General features: G+C 29.6%; 6 protein-coding genes across 6 annotated transcripts; 1 reads left to right on the forward strand and 5 right to left on the reverse strand.

Annotated features, from left to right (window-relative positions):
* Positions 1-410: 410 nt before the first annotated feature.
* Positions 411-3,245, reverse strand: LOC105198418. Its single transcript, XM_011165121.3, has 5 exons — positions 2,573-3,245; positions 2,108-2,497; positions 1,639-2,031; positions 1,176-1,565; positions 411-1,100 (listed from the first exon to the last, which is right to left on the reverse strand). Exons 1-5 carry the CDS (start codon positions 2,898-2,900, stop codon positions 1,015-1,017), a joined length of 1,587 nt encoding a protein of 528 aa, XP_011163423.3. The 5' UTR covers positions 2,901-3,245; the 3' UTR covers positions 411-1,014.
* Positions 3,246-3,481: 236 nt separating this feature from the next.
* Positions 3,482-4,421, reverse strand: LOC105198419. The gene is made up of 2 exons (XM_039452696.1): positions 4,148-4,421; positions 3,482-3,996 (listed from the first exon to the last, which is right to left on the reverse strand). Exons 1-2 carry the CDS (start codon positions 4,310-4,312, stop codon positions 3,802-3,804), a joined length of 360 nt encoding a protein of 119 aa, XP_039308630.1. The 5' UTR covers positions 4,313-4,421; the 3' UTR covers positions 3,482-3,801.
* A 594-nt stretch (positions 4,422-5,015) lies between these two features.
* LOC105198420 lies at positions 5,016-8,285 on the reverse strand. Its single transcript, XM_011165122.3, has 3 exons — positions 8,169-8,285; positions 6,493-6,831; positions 5,016-5,996 (listed from the first exon to the last, which is right to left on the reverse strand). The coding sequence occupies exons 1-3, from the start codon at positions 8,184-8,186 to the stop codon at positions 5,643-5,645; spliced, it is 711 nt and encodes a 236-aa protein (XP_011163424.1). The 5' UTR covers positions 8,187-8,285; the 3' UTR covers positions 5,016-5,642.
* A 2,433-nt stretch (positions 8,286-10,718) lies between these two features.
* Positions 10,719-14,936, reverse strand: LOC105198457. Its single transcript, XM_011165164.3, has 5 exons — positions 14,835-14,936; positions 13,614-13,862; positions 12,862-13,026; positions 11,831-12,223; positions 10,719-11,349 (listed from the first exon to the last, which is right to left on the reverse strand). Exons 1-5 carry the CDS (start codon positions 14,850-14,852, stop codon positions 11,017-11,019), a joined length of 1,158 nt encoding a protein of 385 aa, XP_011163466.2. The 5' UTR covers positions 14,853-14,936; the 3' UTR covers positions 10,719-11,016.
* A 545-nt stretch (positions 14,937-15,481) lies between these two features.
* Positions 15,482-16,513, forward strand: LOC105198421. Its single transcript, XM_011165123.3, has one exon. The coding sequence runs from the start codon at positions 15,555-15,557 to the stop codon at positions 16,302-16,304; it is 750 nt and encodes a 249-aa protein (XP_011163425.2). The 5' UTR covers positions 15,482-15,554; the 3' UTR covers positions 16,305-16,513.
* Positions 16,514-16,906: 393 nt separating this feature from the next.
* LOC105198422 lies at positions 16,907-19,484 on the reverse strand. The gene is made up of 2 exons (XM_011165125.3): positions 18,821-19,484; positions 16,907-18,469 (listed from the first exon to the last, which is right to left on the reverse strand). Exons 1-2 carry the CDS (start codon positions 18,821-18,823, stop codon positions 18,119-18,121), a joined length of 354 nt encoding a protein of 117 aa, XP_011163427.1. The 5' UTR covers positions 18,824-19,484; the 3' UTR covers positions 16,907-18,118.
* Between the last annotated feature and the right edge of the window lie 518 nt (positions 19,485-20,002).

Raw genomic sequence — 20,002 nt, forward strand, 5'->3', positions numbered from 1 at the left:
ATAAACTAAATGTATTGATATCTAATTCTAAATGTGTTATAATCTTTGATATTAATTTTATACCCAAATGTATATTAGTAAATTAGAAAGTAATTAATATATAATAATAGATATTAATATTTGCAATATTTACAATTCTCATCTTTCCAGATTTTCTGCTACTTAAAAATTTGCACTAGTTTTTTAACCATCATCGTGTATTGGAATCGTCTATTGATTGCATAATTACACTTATATTACTTTTTGTGTTTATAAGTATTTTTAAATATTTATACATTTAAATTAAATTCTCTGGATTAAATTCTTTTTCCGTGAAATATATTGATAGTATAATTATTAATAATGCATTTTATTTCGGAACGTGTCACGTTAAATATAAAATTCGAACAACAGAGGTACCTCTAAATTCGTCTTATACATTTTTTTATTTTCTCTAGATATACACAGATGAGTCTCTAAATATATTATTCGTCACATTACAAAAAAAAGATATCACAAATATTGCATTTGCAACGAGTCACTTTCTAAAGTAAAACATTGCCATATTAAGTTAGAAGAGTCCATGCTAATTTGTCCTTCTATGGATTACGAACATGCGCCAACTAATTGATTACCAATACTTGTATTTCCGTTGGGTTCAACTATTAATTGTATTGTATGATTGCATATATGAAATTTTCTTGTTTGTGTATGTGTGTGTATAAATTGTTAATATTGACTTATCTGTATTATGACAGACAGACAAATGATTTGTTCCGCGAAATATATTGATGATGCAACCATTAATAATGCATCTGGTATTAGAACGTTCTTCATCAAATATGAAATACTCGGACAACCATGTACCTCTAACTTCATTTTGTATTGTTCCTATTATCTTTAAATGTACACACGACAAATGTCTCTCTAAATGCATTAGTCGTCCACCATGGAAACGTTTATCACAAATATTGCATTTTGCATTGGGTCAATCATCTAATGTGAAATATTTTGCAATACCATGCTATTGGAACTTTATTCTGATCTTTTACGTTTTCCAGCTTGTAGATGTGTACCAACTGATCGTTGATCATCAGCGTTTACATTGCTGTTGGGTTCAACTATAAATTGTTATATTATTACACATATGTAATTTCTTTGTGTACGTATACAGAATTTTTTAAATATTTACTTACCAATGTTATGCTTCTTAAACAAATGGTCTGTTAAATGATTTATTCCGCGAAATATATTGATAATGCAATCATTAATAATGCATCTGACTTTAGAACATTCTTCATCAAATGTGAAATACTCGGACAACCAAGTACCTTTAATTTCATTTCGTATTGTTTCTATTATTTCTGGATGTACACACGACAAATGTCTCTCTAAATGCATTAGTCGTCCACCATGGAAACGTTTATTACAAGTATTGCATTTTGCATTGGGCCAATCATTTAATGTGAAATATTGCAATACCATGCTATTGGAATTCCATTCTGATCTTCTTTTACGTTTTGCAGCTGGTAGATATGTACCCGGTGATCGTTGATCACCAGCGCTTACGTTATTGTTGAGTTCAACTACAAATTGTTACATTATTACATGTGTAATTCCTTTGCGTACATATACAGAAATTTTTAAATATTTACTTACCAATATTATGTTTTATATACAAGTGATCTGTTAAATAATTTATTCCGTAATATATATTAATAATGCAATCGTCAATAATGCATCTGGTTCTAGAACGACGTTCTTCGTCAAATTTAAAGTACTCGGACAACCAAGTATCACTAATTTCGTTTCGTATTTTTTCTATTATTTCTGGATGTACACAGGACAAATGTTTCTCTAAATGCGTTATTTGTCCACCATGGGAACGTTTATCACATATATTACATTTTGCATTGGGCCAGCCATCTGAAGTAAAATATTGCAATACTATACTATTGGAATTCCATTTTGATCTTCTTTTACGTTTTGCAGCTTGTAGATGTGTACCAGCTGATCGTTGATCACCAACGCTTACGTTATTGTTGGGTTCAACTACAAATTGTTATATTATTACACATATGTAATTCCTTTGCGTACATATACAGAAGTTTTTTAAATATTTACTTACCAATATTATGTTTCATAAATAAGTGGTCTGTTAAATGATTTATTCCGTAATATACATTAATAATGCAGTCGTCAATAATGCACCTGGTTTTAGAACGACGTTCTTCATCAAATGTAAAAAACTCGGACAACCAGGTATCACTAATTTCGTTTCGTATTTTTTCTACTATTTCTGGATGTACACGGGACAAATGTCTCTCTAAATGCGTTATTTGCCCACCATGGAAACATTTATCACAAATATTGCACTTTGCATAGGGCCATTCATCTAATGTGAAATATTGCAATACCATGCTATTGGAATTCCATCCCGATCTTTTACCTTTTGCAGCTTGTAGATGTATATCAGCTGGTCGTTGACCACCAGCGCTTACATTGTTGTTGGGATCAACTATCGATTGTTGTATTATTACATCTATGAAATTTTTTTGTGTACGTATACAGAAATTTTTAAATATTTACTTACCAAGGTTGTGTTTTTTAAACAAATGGTCTGTTAAATGATTTATTCCACGAAATATATTGATAATGCAATTGTTAATAATACATCTGACTTTAGAACAGTCTTCAACAAATGTGAAATACTCGGACAGCCAGGTACCTCTAATTTCGTTTCGTATTTTTTCTATTATTTCTGGATGTACACAGGACAAATGATTCTCTAAATGCACTATTTGTCCACCATGGAAACGTTTATCACAAATATTGCATTTAGCATTGGGCCATTCTTCTAATATAAAATATGGCCATAAGAAACTGTTACGATTAACATTCCATTCTTTGTTATGTGCCATTCTTTGTCGTTAATTATTTTATTAATGTAATAAGTGTGTTAATTATGTAATAAGTGTGCATTTATTCTCACTGATTAATCACGAAAACATTTGCTACAGTTGCATTTTTTAATCTTACTGAATTTATCACAATATCTCTGCTCTCAACTATATAGCCACGTTGCGATGTTATTACTTCCGCACAGTATTATAGAATGTGTGTAACTAAACGTTTCATACCAGCTATGTCATCGAGAGACGTTCGATGAAGGTCGAAGAGAGACGTATTGATGTATTCTAAAACATAAATATTGATATAAATATGAATTGAATTTAAGTATCTGACAGTTAAATTTTACTTTAAACAGTGAAGATGTTAAGCATTTCACAAGTGGATTTTTGAAACTGCTTTTGAACAGAGAATAAGATTTAAATTCTTATTATACCCTACAAAATAGAGGCATATTAAAAACTATTATGTACTTATTTTACTTACGGAATAAATCATTTAACGGACCACTTATTTATAAAACATAATATTGCTAAGTATATATTTAAAAACTTCTTATATATGTACGCAAAGAAATTACATATGTGTCATAATATAACGATTTGTAGTGTAATTCATAAATCCATTTCTGGTCTTTATAAATTAACTCTAATAAATAAGTATTTATAAGGTTAAAATTAACAAATAATGATTGGAACCTCATCAGCGTAAAACAAGAAAATCTTTCTTATCACATCTCTAATAAATAATGCTCGAGGCTTTATGATACATAAGACCATCCTTAATTTTCTACACAGATTCTTGTAGTGGACCACATTACATTTTTTGTTTCTCTTTAACCAATTATACTATCGCTACGTTTTTTAAATCTTAATTTTTAAATTTAAAACGACTTTTAGATTTTTGAGTATTTTAACGTTTATTATTTGTAAAATTTGAAGATTCTACAATATGAAAACTTTTATCATTATCATGTAGCGCAATATTTAAAATTTTTTGCTGATTTGATTGCGTTTTACTGCAATATACATCATCAAATACAAAAATCACAGTTATGAGTATTGATACACCAGCAAAGATAGTCAACACAATCAGCTCTAACGTTACCTGCAAAAGCAATAAGTTTCAATTAAAGTAGAAAATGTATACACGTAAAAGATATAAATAAATAGTAAATAGAAATAATAGAAAAAATTGTTAAATAAAAAATTTAGATATGTGTTTATATTGAAAATAATAAATATTTGTCAAGTCTCACTTCGATAATTGTTCTCAAGATTGTTATTATATATGGCCTTTCAGAGAACCATTCCCAAACCATAAATGGCAATAATATGAGAAATAATAATAAATCGAGTGCGTGTATAATAATTACAGAGACAATTTTGTTTAGCTCGAGCGCTGTCCATATTCTTTTATACATGCTAACACATAAATAAAATTTATAAATTAGTTATATCTCAGATATGTGTTGTAAAATAAAATACTGTTAATATTTAAACTTAATGAGTTTAATAATAACTAAATATTTTAATTTAATAAATATAAGTTTACTTTACATAAAAGCATATAAAGAAATTAATAAAATAAATTAAATATATAGTTAAATTAAATAAACGTTTTACTTACTTGTTTACTGATTTTTAAAATTTACATTTCTTAAATTTTAAATCATCTACTTTATATTTATATGTTTTTCTTCTTAAATTCATATAAATAAGTTTTAGAATTTAGCCTATATTGTCAAATAATGATAGAAATATGAGATATAATTTCTATACCGCATTTTGCAACATCTCTTTAAAATAACATGATTAAGTTTGATCCGTAATTAATTTGGAAACAAACCGAATATTATTAATTGTATTATGGAACGAAAATTATCGTGTGATTTGTAGTCCATTCACAACTGTCACAATTAACAAACTTGTCAATTTATCAATGATTAAACTTCAGAATTTACAACTTCATGATTATGATTGACCATTGATTACATGACAATAGGTAAATGTAGCTTTTTTACTAACAGACTTAAGTATATCTATTTTTACTCTAATCAAATAAAACATTTACTTCTTAAGTATCTTATCATATAAGAAGGATATATTTGTAAAAAGATGTTTACATAATATTGCAAATTTATTTCTTAAATAGTATTCTAAATGCAATGACATTCAATACATAAATCTACAAACGAAGTTTAAAATAAACAACGCAATAATTAATTAAGATAGATCAGAATATTATTATCGATAATTAAAATACTAATTTGTATAATACTTTTTGGCTTTCGTGCACAAAGTCATGGAAACATGATCATGATCTAATATATAAATGTGAAATATTATTTATCGCATCTAATTCTTATGCAATCTTATTGTTCTAGTGATATGCAACAAGCGTTATATTACTACATTTATAGTTAAATGCAATTATTTAAGCATAGTTGATGATATAAAAATTTAAATACATGAAATTAGGGCTCTAGATTTTTTTAAACAATTCATAGATTTAGTAAAATATAAATTTTTATCCAAATAAAATTTTACTTTATATAAAAAGTCTAAACATCGAAAAAATTTAAAACGGTTTAAGAAAATTAAAAAAAATAAAATTTTTTAAACATTTTACGACGTTCTTTACATATTGTTTGAGACATGAGAATTTGCTGTCTAAAGCTATTAAGCTGAATCTAATTAGCTTAACTTCGGCAAAATGAAGAATATTCAATGTTCACTTTTTTCTCGGTAAAATCAATAGGTCACTCGTTGATGATAGCAAGGTTGTTGATGTGTCGCATGTCGATGATTCCTATGTGCTACATTCCTCGCATGCTTCCGTCTTTCCCTGGCAGCTACTTGCTGTCTATAAACGAAGAGCGGTCTGAAAACCTTCGAATCTTCTGCCTCCATATCTTCCGCTTCGCTAGCAACCTTCTCTTCGACCTTGTTCTCGGAACCCGTACGAACAGACCTGCTTATTCTAACACTTTCATTTTCTGATCCTAACTTATTGTTAGTCGGTTGATGACGTGTGCTTGACAATGGCAGTCTTTCTATGAAGCCATTGTTCTCCATGTTGTTTTTTGGTAGTCCGTAAGCTTCCACCTACAAATGATATAATTTTAATCGTATGTGTTTACAATAATTTTTTTTATAAAACATGGAACTTATGTGACGATTTGAATCAATAATGTGATTGTAATGTAATATAATTATATATTATTATAATAAAATAAATAATGACAACCCAGAATATCAAGATCTTGCGGGTGTCTAAAAGATATTTTCAAGAAACTCGTAGAAGATGTCTAAAAGACATCTTAACATATATTCTCAAGGCATTTGTCACATAAGACGTTCTTTAGATTTCTAGAAAATATCTTCAAAACATCTTTATAAATATCTGAAATAATATTTCAAAATGTATAAGATATATCTCTTAGATCGCTGAAAGCTGTCTTTTCGAAACTTTTCAAAAAATGCAAAAAATTAATACGAGATATTTTTTAAAAGATATTTTTTTGTTTACTCTGTGTATCTCATATTATAATCATATTGTTAATTATTATTAATAGTCACAATAATTAAAGACGGTAATTACCAATCGACCACTTTTCGAGGTATCATCGACGTGATCTTCTCCGAGATACAACCTCTCGATAACACCGTTATCTTGAAGATGTTTTTTTGGTAGACCGTAAGCGCGAATGCCCGGTTTATCCTCCTCATCGGAATCCAAATGGATCTTTCGCACTTTGCCGTCCAATCCAATTCGATTGCGGATCTGCACCCGCTTGATATGCCACTCGTTATCCGGGGATTTGTGAGATTGCGTGTAATCTGGTTGATCGTTTGGTCCAACGGTGGAATTTAATTTAACATTTGAACTGTGTCGAGCTCGCGCATTGCTCAAACTCAGCAAGGTAGCCAATAAAACAAGCTGAAAGATAGATTACTAGTGTAAGTATATTTATGTAGGATGCTTCTTACCTACACGACACAGGCGGCACTGTGTAACACAGTGAATCATTTTATCCTTAAGTTTAATATTAACAAACAACAAGGATAAAATGATTCACTGTGTTACACAGTATCGATTTGTGTCGTAGCTAAAAAGCACCCATAATTTGTTTTTAACTATTTGAAGATGTTAATTTTGACAATGTTTTTATCTTTTTTAATATAGATTACAATAATATTGTTCATTAAAATGTCTTTTTACTTTGTTTCAGGAAAAAGAATAATAAATAAAATAATTTATAAGAAGTATTGATATCAGTAAGTGTATACACATTTAAACAAAAGAATGTATGTCTTAAATTATAAAAAAATCGAGTTTTTTTAAATTCTCTCAAAGTTAGTATAATCTCTGCTACATGACGAAGCGTATAAACGTTATCTCTTGCGGTCAGCCATGATAGTTTTAATTACGTCTTAAATGCGGAACATTACGCGTTTCCATAAATGAATACACCAATGTCATTTACACAATTGAAATAAAAAAATGTTACTTCCGCGAGCTCAAGAAAAGTCGCATTGACAATGTTCAATTATAATTTTCCTGTTTGTCCCATTTTAATATCTGCTCATAGAGATAATGAAATGGAATTTCATAAACTTTTACGACATCTATTTTTATTAATGATGATTGACAAAGATATTTCACAATATGACGCTTTTAATCGTTATCAACTAAAGCGAATAAAAATACTACATAAAAAATTTACGCGTAAGCAAATTAAAATCTTTACAAGAGAGTATCTATATTTAAACCACGGTATTGAAGTCTTTGAAATCTTTAACAAAAGTAATTAATTTAAGATGATTAATAGAAGCACTTAAAATCCCCCAAAAATATTAACGAAAAATATTTAAACAAATATTATTTATCACTTTATTACATTTTCATATATTTTATATATTACACTTAATTAAAACAATTGATCTAATTACAAAGAATTGTTATTTTGAAGATATTATAGTTATATTTTTAAATAACAGCCTCTTTTAAATAGTTTTATAAACGAATAACTTTATCTTGATATTATCTCTTTTTATTTCATTATATTTTTTTCTATTATTCTTATTGATGTAATTCTATTTTTAGACATAATAATTTATATTAAATTATGTTAAGTTATGCGATAAAATAAAGAAATGTTACATTTAATCATATTTAAAATTCTTTAAATAATGTCCGATTACAAAAATTCAAAAATTATTGACAGACAATTTTAATAATTAGATTATTATTAAATAATTAATTCTATTTCTTACCGTCAGTGTCAATCTCATCGTATAGCAGTACTTCCTTTCTTCCTATCGCAAATGTCCTGATTGCAGCTTGCTTTCCAGTTCTTGCTCGGACTCCAGTTCTTGCTCGGACTCTTAGCTGGCGTTTGAGGGGAAATAGCGATCGCACATCGGTTATATACGTAAGCCGTCCGCGATCGGCGAAGAACGCAATTAAGTTAGTCTCGTACGGTAGTCTGCGATATGGAGATTCGTTGTAGAGCGAGAGCAGTCTTGTTCCCGGTAAAAATCCCGCCACTGTGAGACTACGGTGAGTCATCTTCATAAACAAACTTTAAACGGGTGAAGAGACTCAAAAATTCATACTGTTCCTTTTACAACTTGAAATGAATATGGGCGAAAGCCCTCAATGGAAAAAACGTTGAAAGAAAGAGAAAGAAGAGCAGACTTTCTTGTGACTATTCCTGCGAAATAATAATTTCAAGATGTTGTGTATTTTAAAGAATTTACACAGACGGAAAAGTAGATTAATATTATTAATATACAAATTATTTACGTGTTTTGTTGTATCACAAATTAAATTTTTAAATTATTGAATAAATTATTATACATATTATTGTAAAATATACAATAATAACAATAAATAAAAGAAATAATCGTATATACTATATTAAAATTTTAGCATTAAATTTTTAAGTTTTGTATTGTTTTAATCATTAAATACCATTATTTGGAACTCGAAACATGTTTTTAATTTGTTACAAGAAATTAATAAATTTAAATAAGAAATTAATAAATTAAATTATTATCGGAAATTTGATTAGTCATTTTGGGATGACACCGGAACTATTATGATTTTAATGTAATAACTGAAAATTTGGCATGTCCGTTCTTGATAATTCACGTAGTGAGAATTCTGCTGGTGTTAAACACCTATTCATTGATCGCTAAACATTTGAACGTACGACTCACACGTGTTGCACATGCAGGCGGTTTTCCCACTCTTCCAATGACGTTGACAGTGTTTCTCATTTTAAAATATTGCAATTATAAAGATACAGAAGCTATACTAAAAAAAAGTGTAAGGATTATATATTTCATTTTAATTATTTTAAATATTAAAACTTTAATTTATCACACAGGCTATTTAATTAATGATTAAAGAATGTTTACCTAAACTTAATTTTATGTGAGCGTTCTCTTTTTTAGGTTTAATGTAATCAAATTTATCTTATACTTTTCGCTGCTGGCATTTAATAACGTGTTTTGAATTTCAATTAAGATCATTATCAGGTTATTTATGAGGTATTTACATTAATAACTCTAATCAAGTAATCTGGAACATCACGAAAAGTTAGACAGCCGCTGCCTTACGTCGCATGAATGGATAGATGAAAGAGCGAGTGACTAAACTGTTCGCCCCGAGGGCATTAACAATGACACGTTTACTATAGACTGCAATAGTTTCTAACGTATTCTTAGTAAGTGCCAATAATCGTTTAAACGATTTGTTTAAAGAAACCGAATAAGCGAACAAATTAACGATCGCAATTTTATTGTCGTCTAAATGTTAGAAACATACTGACGTGTTAAACACACTTCTTATTACAAATATATCCTTTAACATTGCATATTTTATATTAAATAATTCACTATAAAATAATAATACGTAAATAATGAAATTTGATCTCGAATTCAATAGAGAGAAATGTTATAACTAATAATATATATTACTATAAAAAGAATAGAGAGTAAAGATAATTTGTTAGTATTGTAAAGTAACGTTATTCATTACTAAATTGGTTGCAACAATTAAAAGAAGGCTTTAATGAGTTAAAATTTTTTGTTAAGTAGCCGCTGAAAATTAATTTATTTTACAAACTACTTTATATTTGTTTCACACATACAATTTCGTCAGTGATAATACTTCAATTAATAAGATGGCATTATTTTGACATCTTTGATGCCAATATTTTAATGCCAAAATGATGACAAATCAACTCGCTATCTAAGAAGATCCAAATATTATAATTCCGCAGACGTGTCCTACATTTTATATACAGCACTACTTTAAAAAAAATTGTGTATACCGTGTTTATTTAATTTTTTTATGAAAACAGGTGAAAGATGTTAATCTGCATTCACAAAGTCTTATTTCTCATGACAGACACATTTGTAGACAGACTCCTTTTTACAATTTGCCTTAAATATATGTGTACAAACACACACTTTATATATGATAGAAACGCTCTAAAGAAAAATGATCTCTAAATATCTCAAGATACGACCCAGGGTTAATTAATTCTTGGTGAATTAATTCCAAAACTTCCGTTAGCGGTAAATTTACGATCACATATACAACTTTCTATCCTAAGGAATCCATATATAATGTGAGAAAACGTGCTCATCAGAAGAGTGGAAATATTCTCAGAGGGCGTCAAGTTTAACTCTGACTATGACGCATAACTTACGAGTAACGAGTCATTTTAATTCGACAATAATAGATGATAATAAGCGGTTGGCCATTTAAATACATATCATTCGTCGTAAAGGTATTAGGAAGAAAAGATAGGATTAAATAGCAAAGAATAAAAATTAGGCAATTTATTTTAATTTTTTATCTGATAGTTTCTCAATTACCAGAACATTTTTAGGTCCACAGTATTTATTTATCATACATATCATTCAAATTTAACAAATCTAAGACAATCTAGTTAATATATAAAAATTACCATAAATGATAAATTTAATAATTTATTAAATAAGTTTATGTTTAATTTGATATTGTTATCAATATTTTAAAAGATAATTATTTATTTATATTATATTTTAATTTTTTTAGTTATGATAATATTCACTCTCGTTATATATACTAATAATAATCGTCGGAATATCGGGGTCTATATCGATAATTACGTCTCGGATAAGAATTGTAAGAATTATATCTTCGATAAGCTGGCTTTCTATAAGATCTCCGCTGTACCTCTTGTCGGTATCTAAAAAGAGGTCTAAAAACAATATCCGCGGCGACTTCCATATCGTGTGGATCTTTGGGATAATTAATGTCCGCATCCGAAGTCCAAAAGAGTGGTGTTACTATATCAATATGGGACATTGTAACTGGCAACGAATTTTCAGGATTAATATTATTCACGTGCTTAGTCTGTTTCATACTCGGCTCGTACAGCGAAGATGATACTTCCATCTAACAATAAGATAAAGAAACATCATTGAGTCTTCATATATTTGCTTCTATCTGTATCTTTAAATTGTTGTAACTTAACTAATTTCAGAATAAATTAATTAACTTAATAAATTAATTACAATTTAACTTTTATCACTTAACAGTATGCTATAAAATTATGTATAAATATGCTTTAAACGTTTAACAGTATATGTACTATAAAATATTCTAACATCTCTTTATAGTTTAATTTTCAGATTTAAATGTCTGCAGTATTATTTTCTAATACATCGAATAAAATATATAATCAAATATATAACGTAACGTAATGTTATTGTATATATCATTTAAATTTGGCCATAATAATTAAAAATTACAGTAATAAGGTTTTTTTACTGTTACATTTTTAGCGCTTGTCCATCGATTAACCGAAATGTCACAGTTCCTAAAAAAGGAAGAACTTAAAGAATATTGTCTTAAAAATTGTAAAAAATCAATTTACCTCCGAGGAGGGCGGATTGAATCGCCAATTACTGGGATTGTTTTTCCATGAGATTTCATCAACGTAATTTTGAACATTCTGTTGAATCACGTCACGTCTATTCTCCAATTGATTTTTCAAATTTTCATCTTCTTTTGATAACGCTGCTGCGATCGGCATGTCAATTTTATCATCAGAAATTTTTACGGGATCGAGAAACGCAATGATTGGTACCGATATTGTGGACGGTGGATATTCCGGAGGGGTTATTTCCTGGCTTGGGTTTGACATGAGATAAGGAATTTCTTGCGGCATATTGTCGATAAGAAATGGCTTCCGCGTAGTTTTTGATGTCTCTGTTAATGGTTCATAAAAATCATGCTGCGATGTATAAGACGAAATATCTTTGCTTTCCTGGAAGATTATATGTTCGATTAATACATTACGATCAACACACACACACTCTTTGATTATTTCTTCGTAAATTATATGGAACACAGTAATAAATTCTCCATATTATATCAATAGATGATAAAATTAAATCAGTAACAAAATAAATAAAAGTAAAACTAAAAGTAAAATAACTAAAAGTAGTTTTTTACATATATTAATATTTCGTGACATGTATGTAACATTTACACATTGAAATAGAGAAGAGAAAATTTTTATATTTTATGAATGAACAAAGTTTGGTTTATTAGAGGTACAAATCTAGTTTATGTTACAAACTTTTTGAAAAAATAACTAATTATTTATAATTAATTACAAAAGGATATTGCAAATAAGATAATGCATAAATAAATTAATGCTAATAAATTTGTAAAATATTATTATAAAAACATAATATAAAATATAAAATATTATATATATATATATATAAGATAAATATATGAGTAATCATAAAAAACAAAGCTGTTAGAAAAATCATAAAGCTACTACATTTATATATATATATACATATAAACGCACATGTATGCGTTTACATGTATATATATATAAAAAAAATACTTTAAAGAAAATTATTACGATCATAAGATATTGTGGCATTTTACCGAATTTGTGTATTCATCTTCAACATTTTCAGTAAATAATTGGGCATCTGTAAGTGTCAAACTGTCTACATCAGTTACTGCGTTCACTGTTTCTGTTATATTTTTTCGTACATCCTCTAAATGAACCATGGGAACGACAAGAATTTGCTCGGTTTGTGACACCACCTTAAAAAGATTCTATTTTTAGATAGCAACATAATAAATTCGAATATATCATATGCCATACGCTAATTTTTTTTTATTTTTCTAAACAAGAGTTATTTACCATTATACTGAAATAAAATAATGTAATATAAAGCAAAAATTAAATATACATATACTGCAATAGCAGAAACACATCATTTTTTCACAATCAATTAATTAGTTCCAAACTTGTTATATAAAGGATTAATCATGCGTTGAAGTGACTTGCTATCGTTAATGAAAGCTAACAATCATAATCACACTAATAATTAACAAGTTAATAACAGTAGTATTCACTTGTGCATTCTTAAACAACGTGTTCTGCATTGAATCAGATTACAAAAATGTATTAGATTAATATTCATACAGGATGATTATTAATGAATGTCCCCATTTTTTACCATAGGAGCATGATTCACCGACAAATACGTATTTCTAACATATTATTATATTAGAAATTACAAATGCGTGCTCCTATGGTAAAAAGTGGGGACATTCATTAATAATCACCTTGTATAACTACTTGTATAAGAAACACATAATAGTATAGAATGAGATAAGTAAATAACCTTAGTAGGTTCTGTGGCGGGCATAACAAGCACTTTCTTCTTTACTACCAATCCTTCTAAGGATCCATTGCCGACCGCATTTTGCACAGCATCTTGCACCACCGGATCCCGCACAATGGCGGCTAAAGTATCATTCGTCGTCTGAGGTTCCGTTGGTAACAGATTTGCAACATCTTCGTACTCGAGAGGTTTTGCATCTAACATCCCCGCAAATAATAGGAAGATCGCAAAATACATGATCCTTCCAAACTAAAATGCAATTAATAAGTCTTGTAAATATAAACTGTTTAAATCCTGACGTGCGACTTGAATGCGTTTAAAATGCAAAGCTTTACAATTGATTAGAATTTAAATTTTATTTTCTTGAGAATTAATTAATTTAATTGCTACAAAAATTTTTAACGTAAAATATTAATGCATAATTAATAAAAACTGAGATTAAATGTTTCATTATATTATTATACAGAGTTTTAATCATTTTAATCAATTTTTTACGAAATTATTGATACAATAAATATTTCAGGTAAAAATGGAACAATTTCGAGAATTGCTTAATATTTCTCTAATTATTCTGTATAAAAAAACCATTAAGTTAAAGTTGTCAAAATATGGCATGATAAAGTATAAAATAAATTATTAAATTTTCGATAACTCTATTTTAGTCCGGTGTTCATAATCCGTTCTTATATTTAAAATTGCCTTACAGAATTAAAAGAGGCTGGCCATAATATAATACATGTATATGCAGAATAATTAGAAGAATTATATCATAATATGTAAAAACAATCAGATAATTTTATTTTTAAAAATAACTTTACATGATATTGTCAGTAACCTTTATATCTTTTTGGTGTCTCTACTTAAAAAAAAAAAACAACGTAGTCAAAATACGTTTCTCTCGAAACTGTTCCATTTGCATCTAAAACATTTTTTGTATCAATAATTAAAAAAAGATTAACTGGATTAATTATCATTAAATGGGACACACTGTGAATTAATTTAAATGTAATAATTAAAGTAATTCAATAATTTTAACTCAGTAAATTTTTGATATATTTTTCATATTTCTTGCAACTTTATAAATAATGTTTCTAAGTGAAGAATTACAGTATTGATTGTCTATGACGCAAAGTGTAGCGTATATTCTTCGTACATTTATATATCCTGTGTTAATTGCTATGTGAAAATTGGACTTTTCAAACGATTGATTTAAGAACGTACCAGTGAGTCGTTTTTCATCGCGATGACGAAACTGTTCTTCCTGTTGCTTCGACGAGACTGCTGCGCCAAGAATTTTCCAGCTCTGTTAAGGTATAACGGATCGTACTGGTTTTATACGACGTGCTGAAAGAATTATCATTACTCTGCTAATAAACGTGAGTATCAACCTTGCGGTAAACTTCGTCGCACGGATTCTGCATCATGAAGATTATACAAACAGACCATAATCGTCAATCATGATAAAATAATTACTTCTGATGAATTATAATCTTGTAGCTTTCGTACATTGTATCTTTCGTGCAAAATACTGTTTTTTTTTATTTAGATTAACACACACATGCGTCAATATTGCATGATATTTCATTTTTTCTTATATTTTAATAACTATAAAAGTTATGTGATGACGAAAATTGTAAAAGGTTTAATGTTTATTTTATTTAACGTTTCAAATATAACTATTTGCATTTCATAAGTTCATGAAACTATTGTGAAATAATCTGACGTGCAAAAGCATTGGAGCATTTCAACAACTGCTATTTGACCGACCACGAAGAAATATTGTACTTATCATTAGCGCATACTTAATCGAGACTCGATGGTGTTTAGCGAATGACTTAGCAACGAATCCTGAATAACATGCTATAAAAGACTTGCTTCAACTTTCTGGGCCATTAGTCGACAATTGGCAACTATACTCTTTGCACCATCTGGAAAATCCAAATGGAACGCTTCAGCGTTATCCTCTTTAGCCTCTGCGCTCTCGTGATCCTTGCAGGATCAACGCCCACAGGGTTGTCAACGATCGAAACTTTGTGGGACAACGTACGTGACGTAAGAGATATCGAGGATCATCACGTAGACTTGGTGAAATCGAAGAACGTGCAGAACAGTACTAAGCAACTTTTGATGGATGAAAATCCCATGAAGAACATTACCCACATCAAAGATCATGAGAAGGAACCATCATACTTGAAGGTAGCAAATGCATCCACAACTTTAATTAGCGATTTTTCAAGCAGCCATATCAAGGATTCGCAGCACTTAAAACAGAATGGAGATCGAGAAGGCGATGCATATCGCAAAGAGGAACCATCTGCAGGTTTGCCGTCACACGATATCCTGCTGGATCCTGCTTTAATACCGGTTCGTCTAAGTCGTCAAACTGAAAAAGGTGACATCACGGATTACTCGAATCTCGCATCGATCGAGAACATCTCCAGCGACACCGAGCTTAACAACCACGACGAACGTGGAAATGTCTTGCCGTCGAGATGGAGTTCGAACTTCGAAGATGATCTCGGCGTAGCTGAAGATAGGTATCCGCCTCCATATCCGTATTCGAATCCGTATTATCAACGACAGTTTCCAAATCGAGGAGGACAGTTTCCGTATCAAGGATATCGAATAAACGACAGAAGGGAGCCTTACCATAATAACTACTGGAGATATCCTGTATTTCCAGGAAAATAAATCTGGAGAAGTTTTTGAGAATTTTTTCTTTCTCTTCTCTTTAAAGGAAAATTAGTTTTGCATAACCAGATTTATGTAAGTAGATCTTGGAAAATAGTAGTGTGATAAAATATTCTTGTTAGAAAAAGAATAGAGAAATATATATTAACATTTTAACAAGTGTAAATAAATTATTTCAAACTTGTGATTAAAATCTAAATTGTACTGTTTCTTGAAAAGATTTCCTAAAACAGTTTTAATGTTCTAAAACTTCCTAAAACGATTAACAGAGTTTTACTAGAATTGCTTTTACACCAATAAAAGCAGATGCTTAAATTCTTTGAAAGTCTTAAATTTTAAAATAAAATCAAAATATCTTTAAAATTAAATAACAAATTGTTACGTTATATTTTATCATATTTTTGTTCTCAATTCTAATGAATCTTTTCTGCTTTGTATCAATAACAAAATGCTCGAAACAATTATCAGTCATATTTAAGCAATAAAAGTGTATTCACTTTGTTAATATATTGCATTTATTTTATGAAAACATTATGTATGTTAATCTTTATGTTAAAAACATCTATATATTATTTGTAAAGGATAAGAATAAGAAAGAAACGTTAATTAAAATAATCAATATTTTAAATTTATTTATAAAATGTCATATGTATTTATTACACACGCAATATTTCCTCAAAGAAATCGTATCACAATGTAACGCTCTGATATAATTCGAGTATCCACAATACCCATTAATTTGCTTGCTTGCGTAACGCAACTTTGGTAGACAGCTTTCGATTAATGCTACTTTTAACTATTAATTTACAATTAAAAGAAAACGGTAGCTATAGCTATTTAATTACATGACAAAGAAATACACTGCGCGCTTTTCCTATAACATAATTTTCTTCTGTTACTCTATTTGTTACTTTATTCAGCTCCCTCTCTCGCAAATTTAATTCTAATCTGACTTAAGCCTACAGGATTTTGTAAGAGATCATACGTGATCGTAAAATAACTAAATGCTTCTCTGAGTTTTTTCAATCGCTCTCGTTATCTCGCGCTTGTTAACAAAAAGACCTTCCTGAATCAGCGAGATTAGTCTGTGTTCGTTAACCAGCACCGTTAATCTTCGTCGAAATAACGAGGTCCGCAACCTTTTAGCATAATTATACTATACAAGTTCAATATCCCTTTTGCTGCAGTTTTGAAGTTCGCTCGTTTTTCGAAGTTTCTTTTTTCGTCGTTTTACCGGATCTCCCCGTTTTCTCTATACCTTACATTTTTTTTTATCTCACGCGACAAGCTGCGTCGACAAGAGAACAGTTTTATTTACGCCCGAAATTTTCACACTGGCGCGAGTCTTCCGCTTCGCTGTTTACAGGTTTCTCACACTTCTGCGCTCCCGGACGCTCCTTTAAATATCCGTGAGCAGCAAGATTTATTTCATACTGCCTCCAGACGAAGTTTTGAATATGAGTTTTGCCGCAAAAAAAGAACCACGTTATCATTATCAGCTTGCCACTTTTCAAAACGGATGTTTGTACTTTGTTTAATCGAATCATCTTTAAAGCCATTCTCGTCTTCCTTTAATTCGTTCATCCTTCTTTAATCTTCTCTGTCTGAATTCCATAAAAAGTTTTTTTTTCTTATCACATAGGCCCGATTCTTTTTCAATCCTTCTCTAGGATTTTAAAGATCTTTAGGACCATTGAGGCTTTATATGGAGGTCTCCAAGTATCTCGAATGTATTATCTTCCTGACAATACCAAAATGAGATAACAATCGGTTGCAATTGTTGAAATCTCCAAATCGATTTTTCCTTTCTCCGCTTATATCCGCCTACCTCGTCGAATCGCGTCTCTGGCACGTTGTCGATACGCGACCTGCTGGCGATAGACGAAGAGGGGACGAAGAACGTTGGTACCAGCTGCTGTCTCGAGATCATCATCATCTGCTTCCTCTGCGCTGCGTTTTTCGATGTCGAGATTCGCGATACTGTCCGCAAATTTAGAATCGCCGTTTAACGCGTACACCGGTTCCTCGTTCATTGAAGCTTCAGGATCGTCGAGTTCTTGAATAATTACAAGTAAGGGAGAACCATACATGCTCGCCATTCTAAGAGGCGATGCGTAAGAGTAGGCGACGAACAGCAGCGCAAAGACGATCAATGTGACAGACATCTAAGAAAGAAGAGATTGCACCTTTGTATCAAAAATAGACATTTAAAGATTTCAATAATCGATAGCTTAATGAATATAATCACAAATTGCAAATAAAACTCAAGGCATTTGTAAGAAATTTTCAGTATATGTATGGATAAAATGTATGGATGAATGTATTCGTTAAAGTAAAATGGACTTGTTTCTAACAATTTTCGTAAATAGTCCAAAAAGTTATTTGATTTTTTATTTTACAAAAAAATTGTTTTAAAAAGTTTTTGATACAAGAAATGATTAGATGTTTTAATATAGAAATTGTACGTTTATAATAGCAATGCGTGATGTATTTAGACTCGAGAAAAATATACTTACCATTGTGTATTTGAAAGTCGGATTATGTTGATACTTTGCAAGAAAATAACGATCGCTTTCGCTCAATATTAATATGTTACTCAGAAGATGAAGCAGCGTTCAATGCAAAGTTTGTTAGGAGTACAATAGAACGTCCTAGTCAGCTCTCTCACGAGTTTATGGTGACCAGGATCGGGCATTCGGTATTTATATGAAACAATGACGTCAAACCAGAGCACGCTAATTATACAATGACGTTCTACGACGGGTGATAACTGACCTGGTAAACTAGGTAGACATGATACATCGCCGATCTATCCTGGGTGTACTACGTTGCTTCTTATTTTGTCGGTCTCACAGGTGTTAACTTGGCTACAAGGGAACGTCCCCCTCGATGCTCTCTGTTTACGCGTGAAATATTGATAATTTAATACATCGATTCGCGCAGATACTCGAGACCCTCCCCTCCCCACAAAATTGCGGATCAACACGCCTATTAAAACGAGCAAAGCATTTAAAGCATTTTGCGATAAGCATCTTGCTAGTACCTTCTGCATTCTGCAAAATACAGCTTTTTATTATTTAAATAACAGCTTGTTGCTTGTACTTCTGCATGCATTTCCTAATTCATAAAATCTTATTTCGATATATTTAATATTTCCCTATTTTTGATACAAATTATTTAATTATTGTAAATTCTGTAAGTTCTTATTAATTTTTTTTATATCTTTATTATAATATAATTGGAAATGTTCTTTATTAAGTATAGTATTAAAATTAACAAATTTAAAAACTGTTATAAATAGATTTTGTTAATTATGTTCTTTTATAATAGAAACAATAGTATATTTAAAATAATTATGCTATTCGGTATACAGCGAATTATTTATTTAGTGTTATAACTTATTATTAATTATTATTCATCTTAATCAAAATAATAAAAAAAATTTCATAATTTTATTTTATTTTTCATGTGTTACACAGGAAATATGTTTTTGTTAAATATTTTATTTCCTAAGATGCACTCGTGTAAGAGATACCTTCACGTGATGTATGACATAAGAGAGAGCCGGCTCTAGGACGCCACAATGTTACACATTGTTACATCACAGCATATGTGAAAATTTAATCTTGTTCTTATCAATATTACATAATAATTATTCATAGTCTTGAAAAACATTCTTTCTATGTTCGTTAATGTAT

The sequence above is a fragment of the Solenopsis invicta genome, chromosome 8, assembly GCF_016802725.1.
Source record: "Solenopsis invicta isolate M01_SB chromosome 8, UNIL_Sinv_3.0, whole genome shotgun sequence".
Taxonomy (NCBI): domain Eukaryota; kingdom Metazoa; phylum Arthropoda; class Insecta; order Hymenoptera; family Formicidae; genus Solenopsis; species Solenopsis invicta.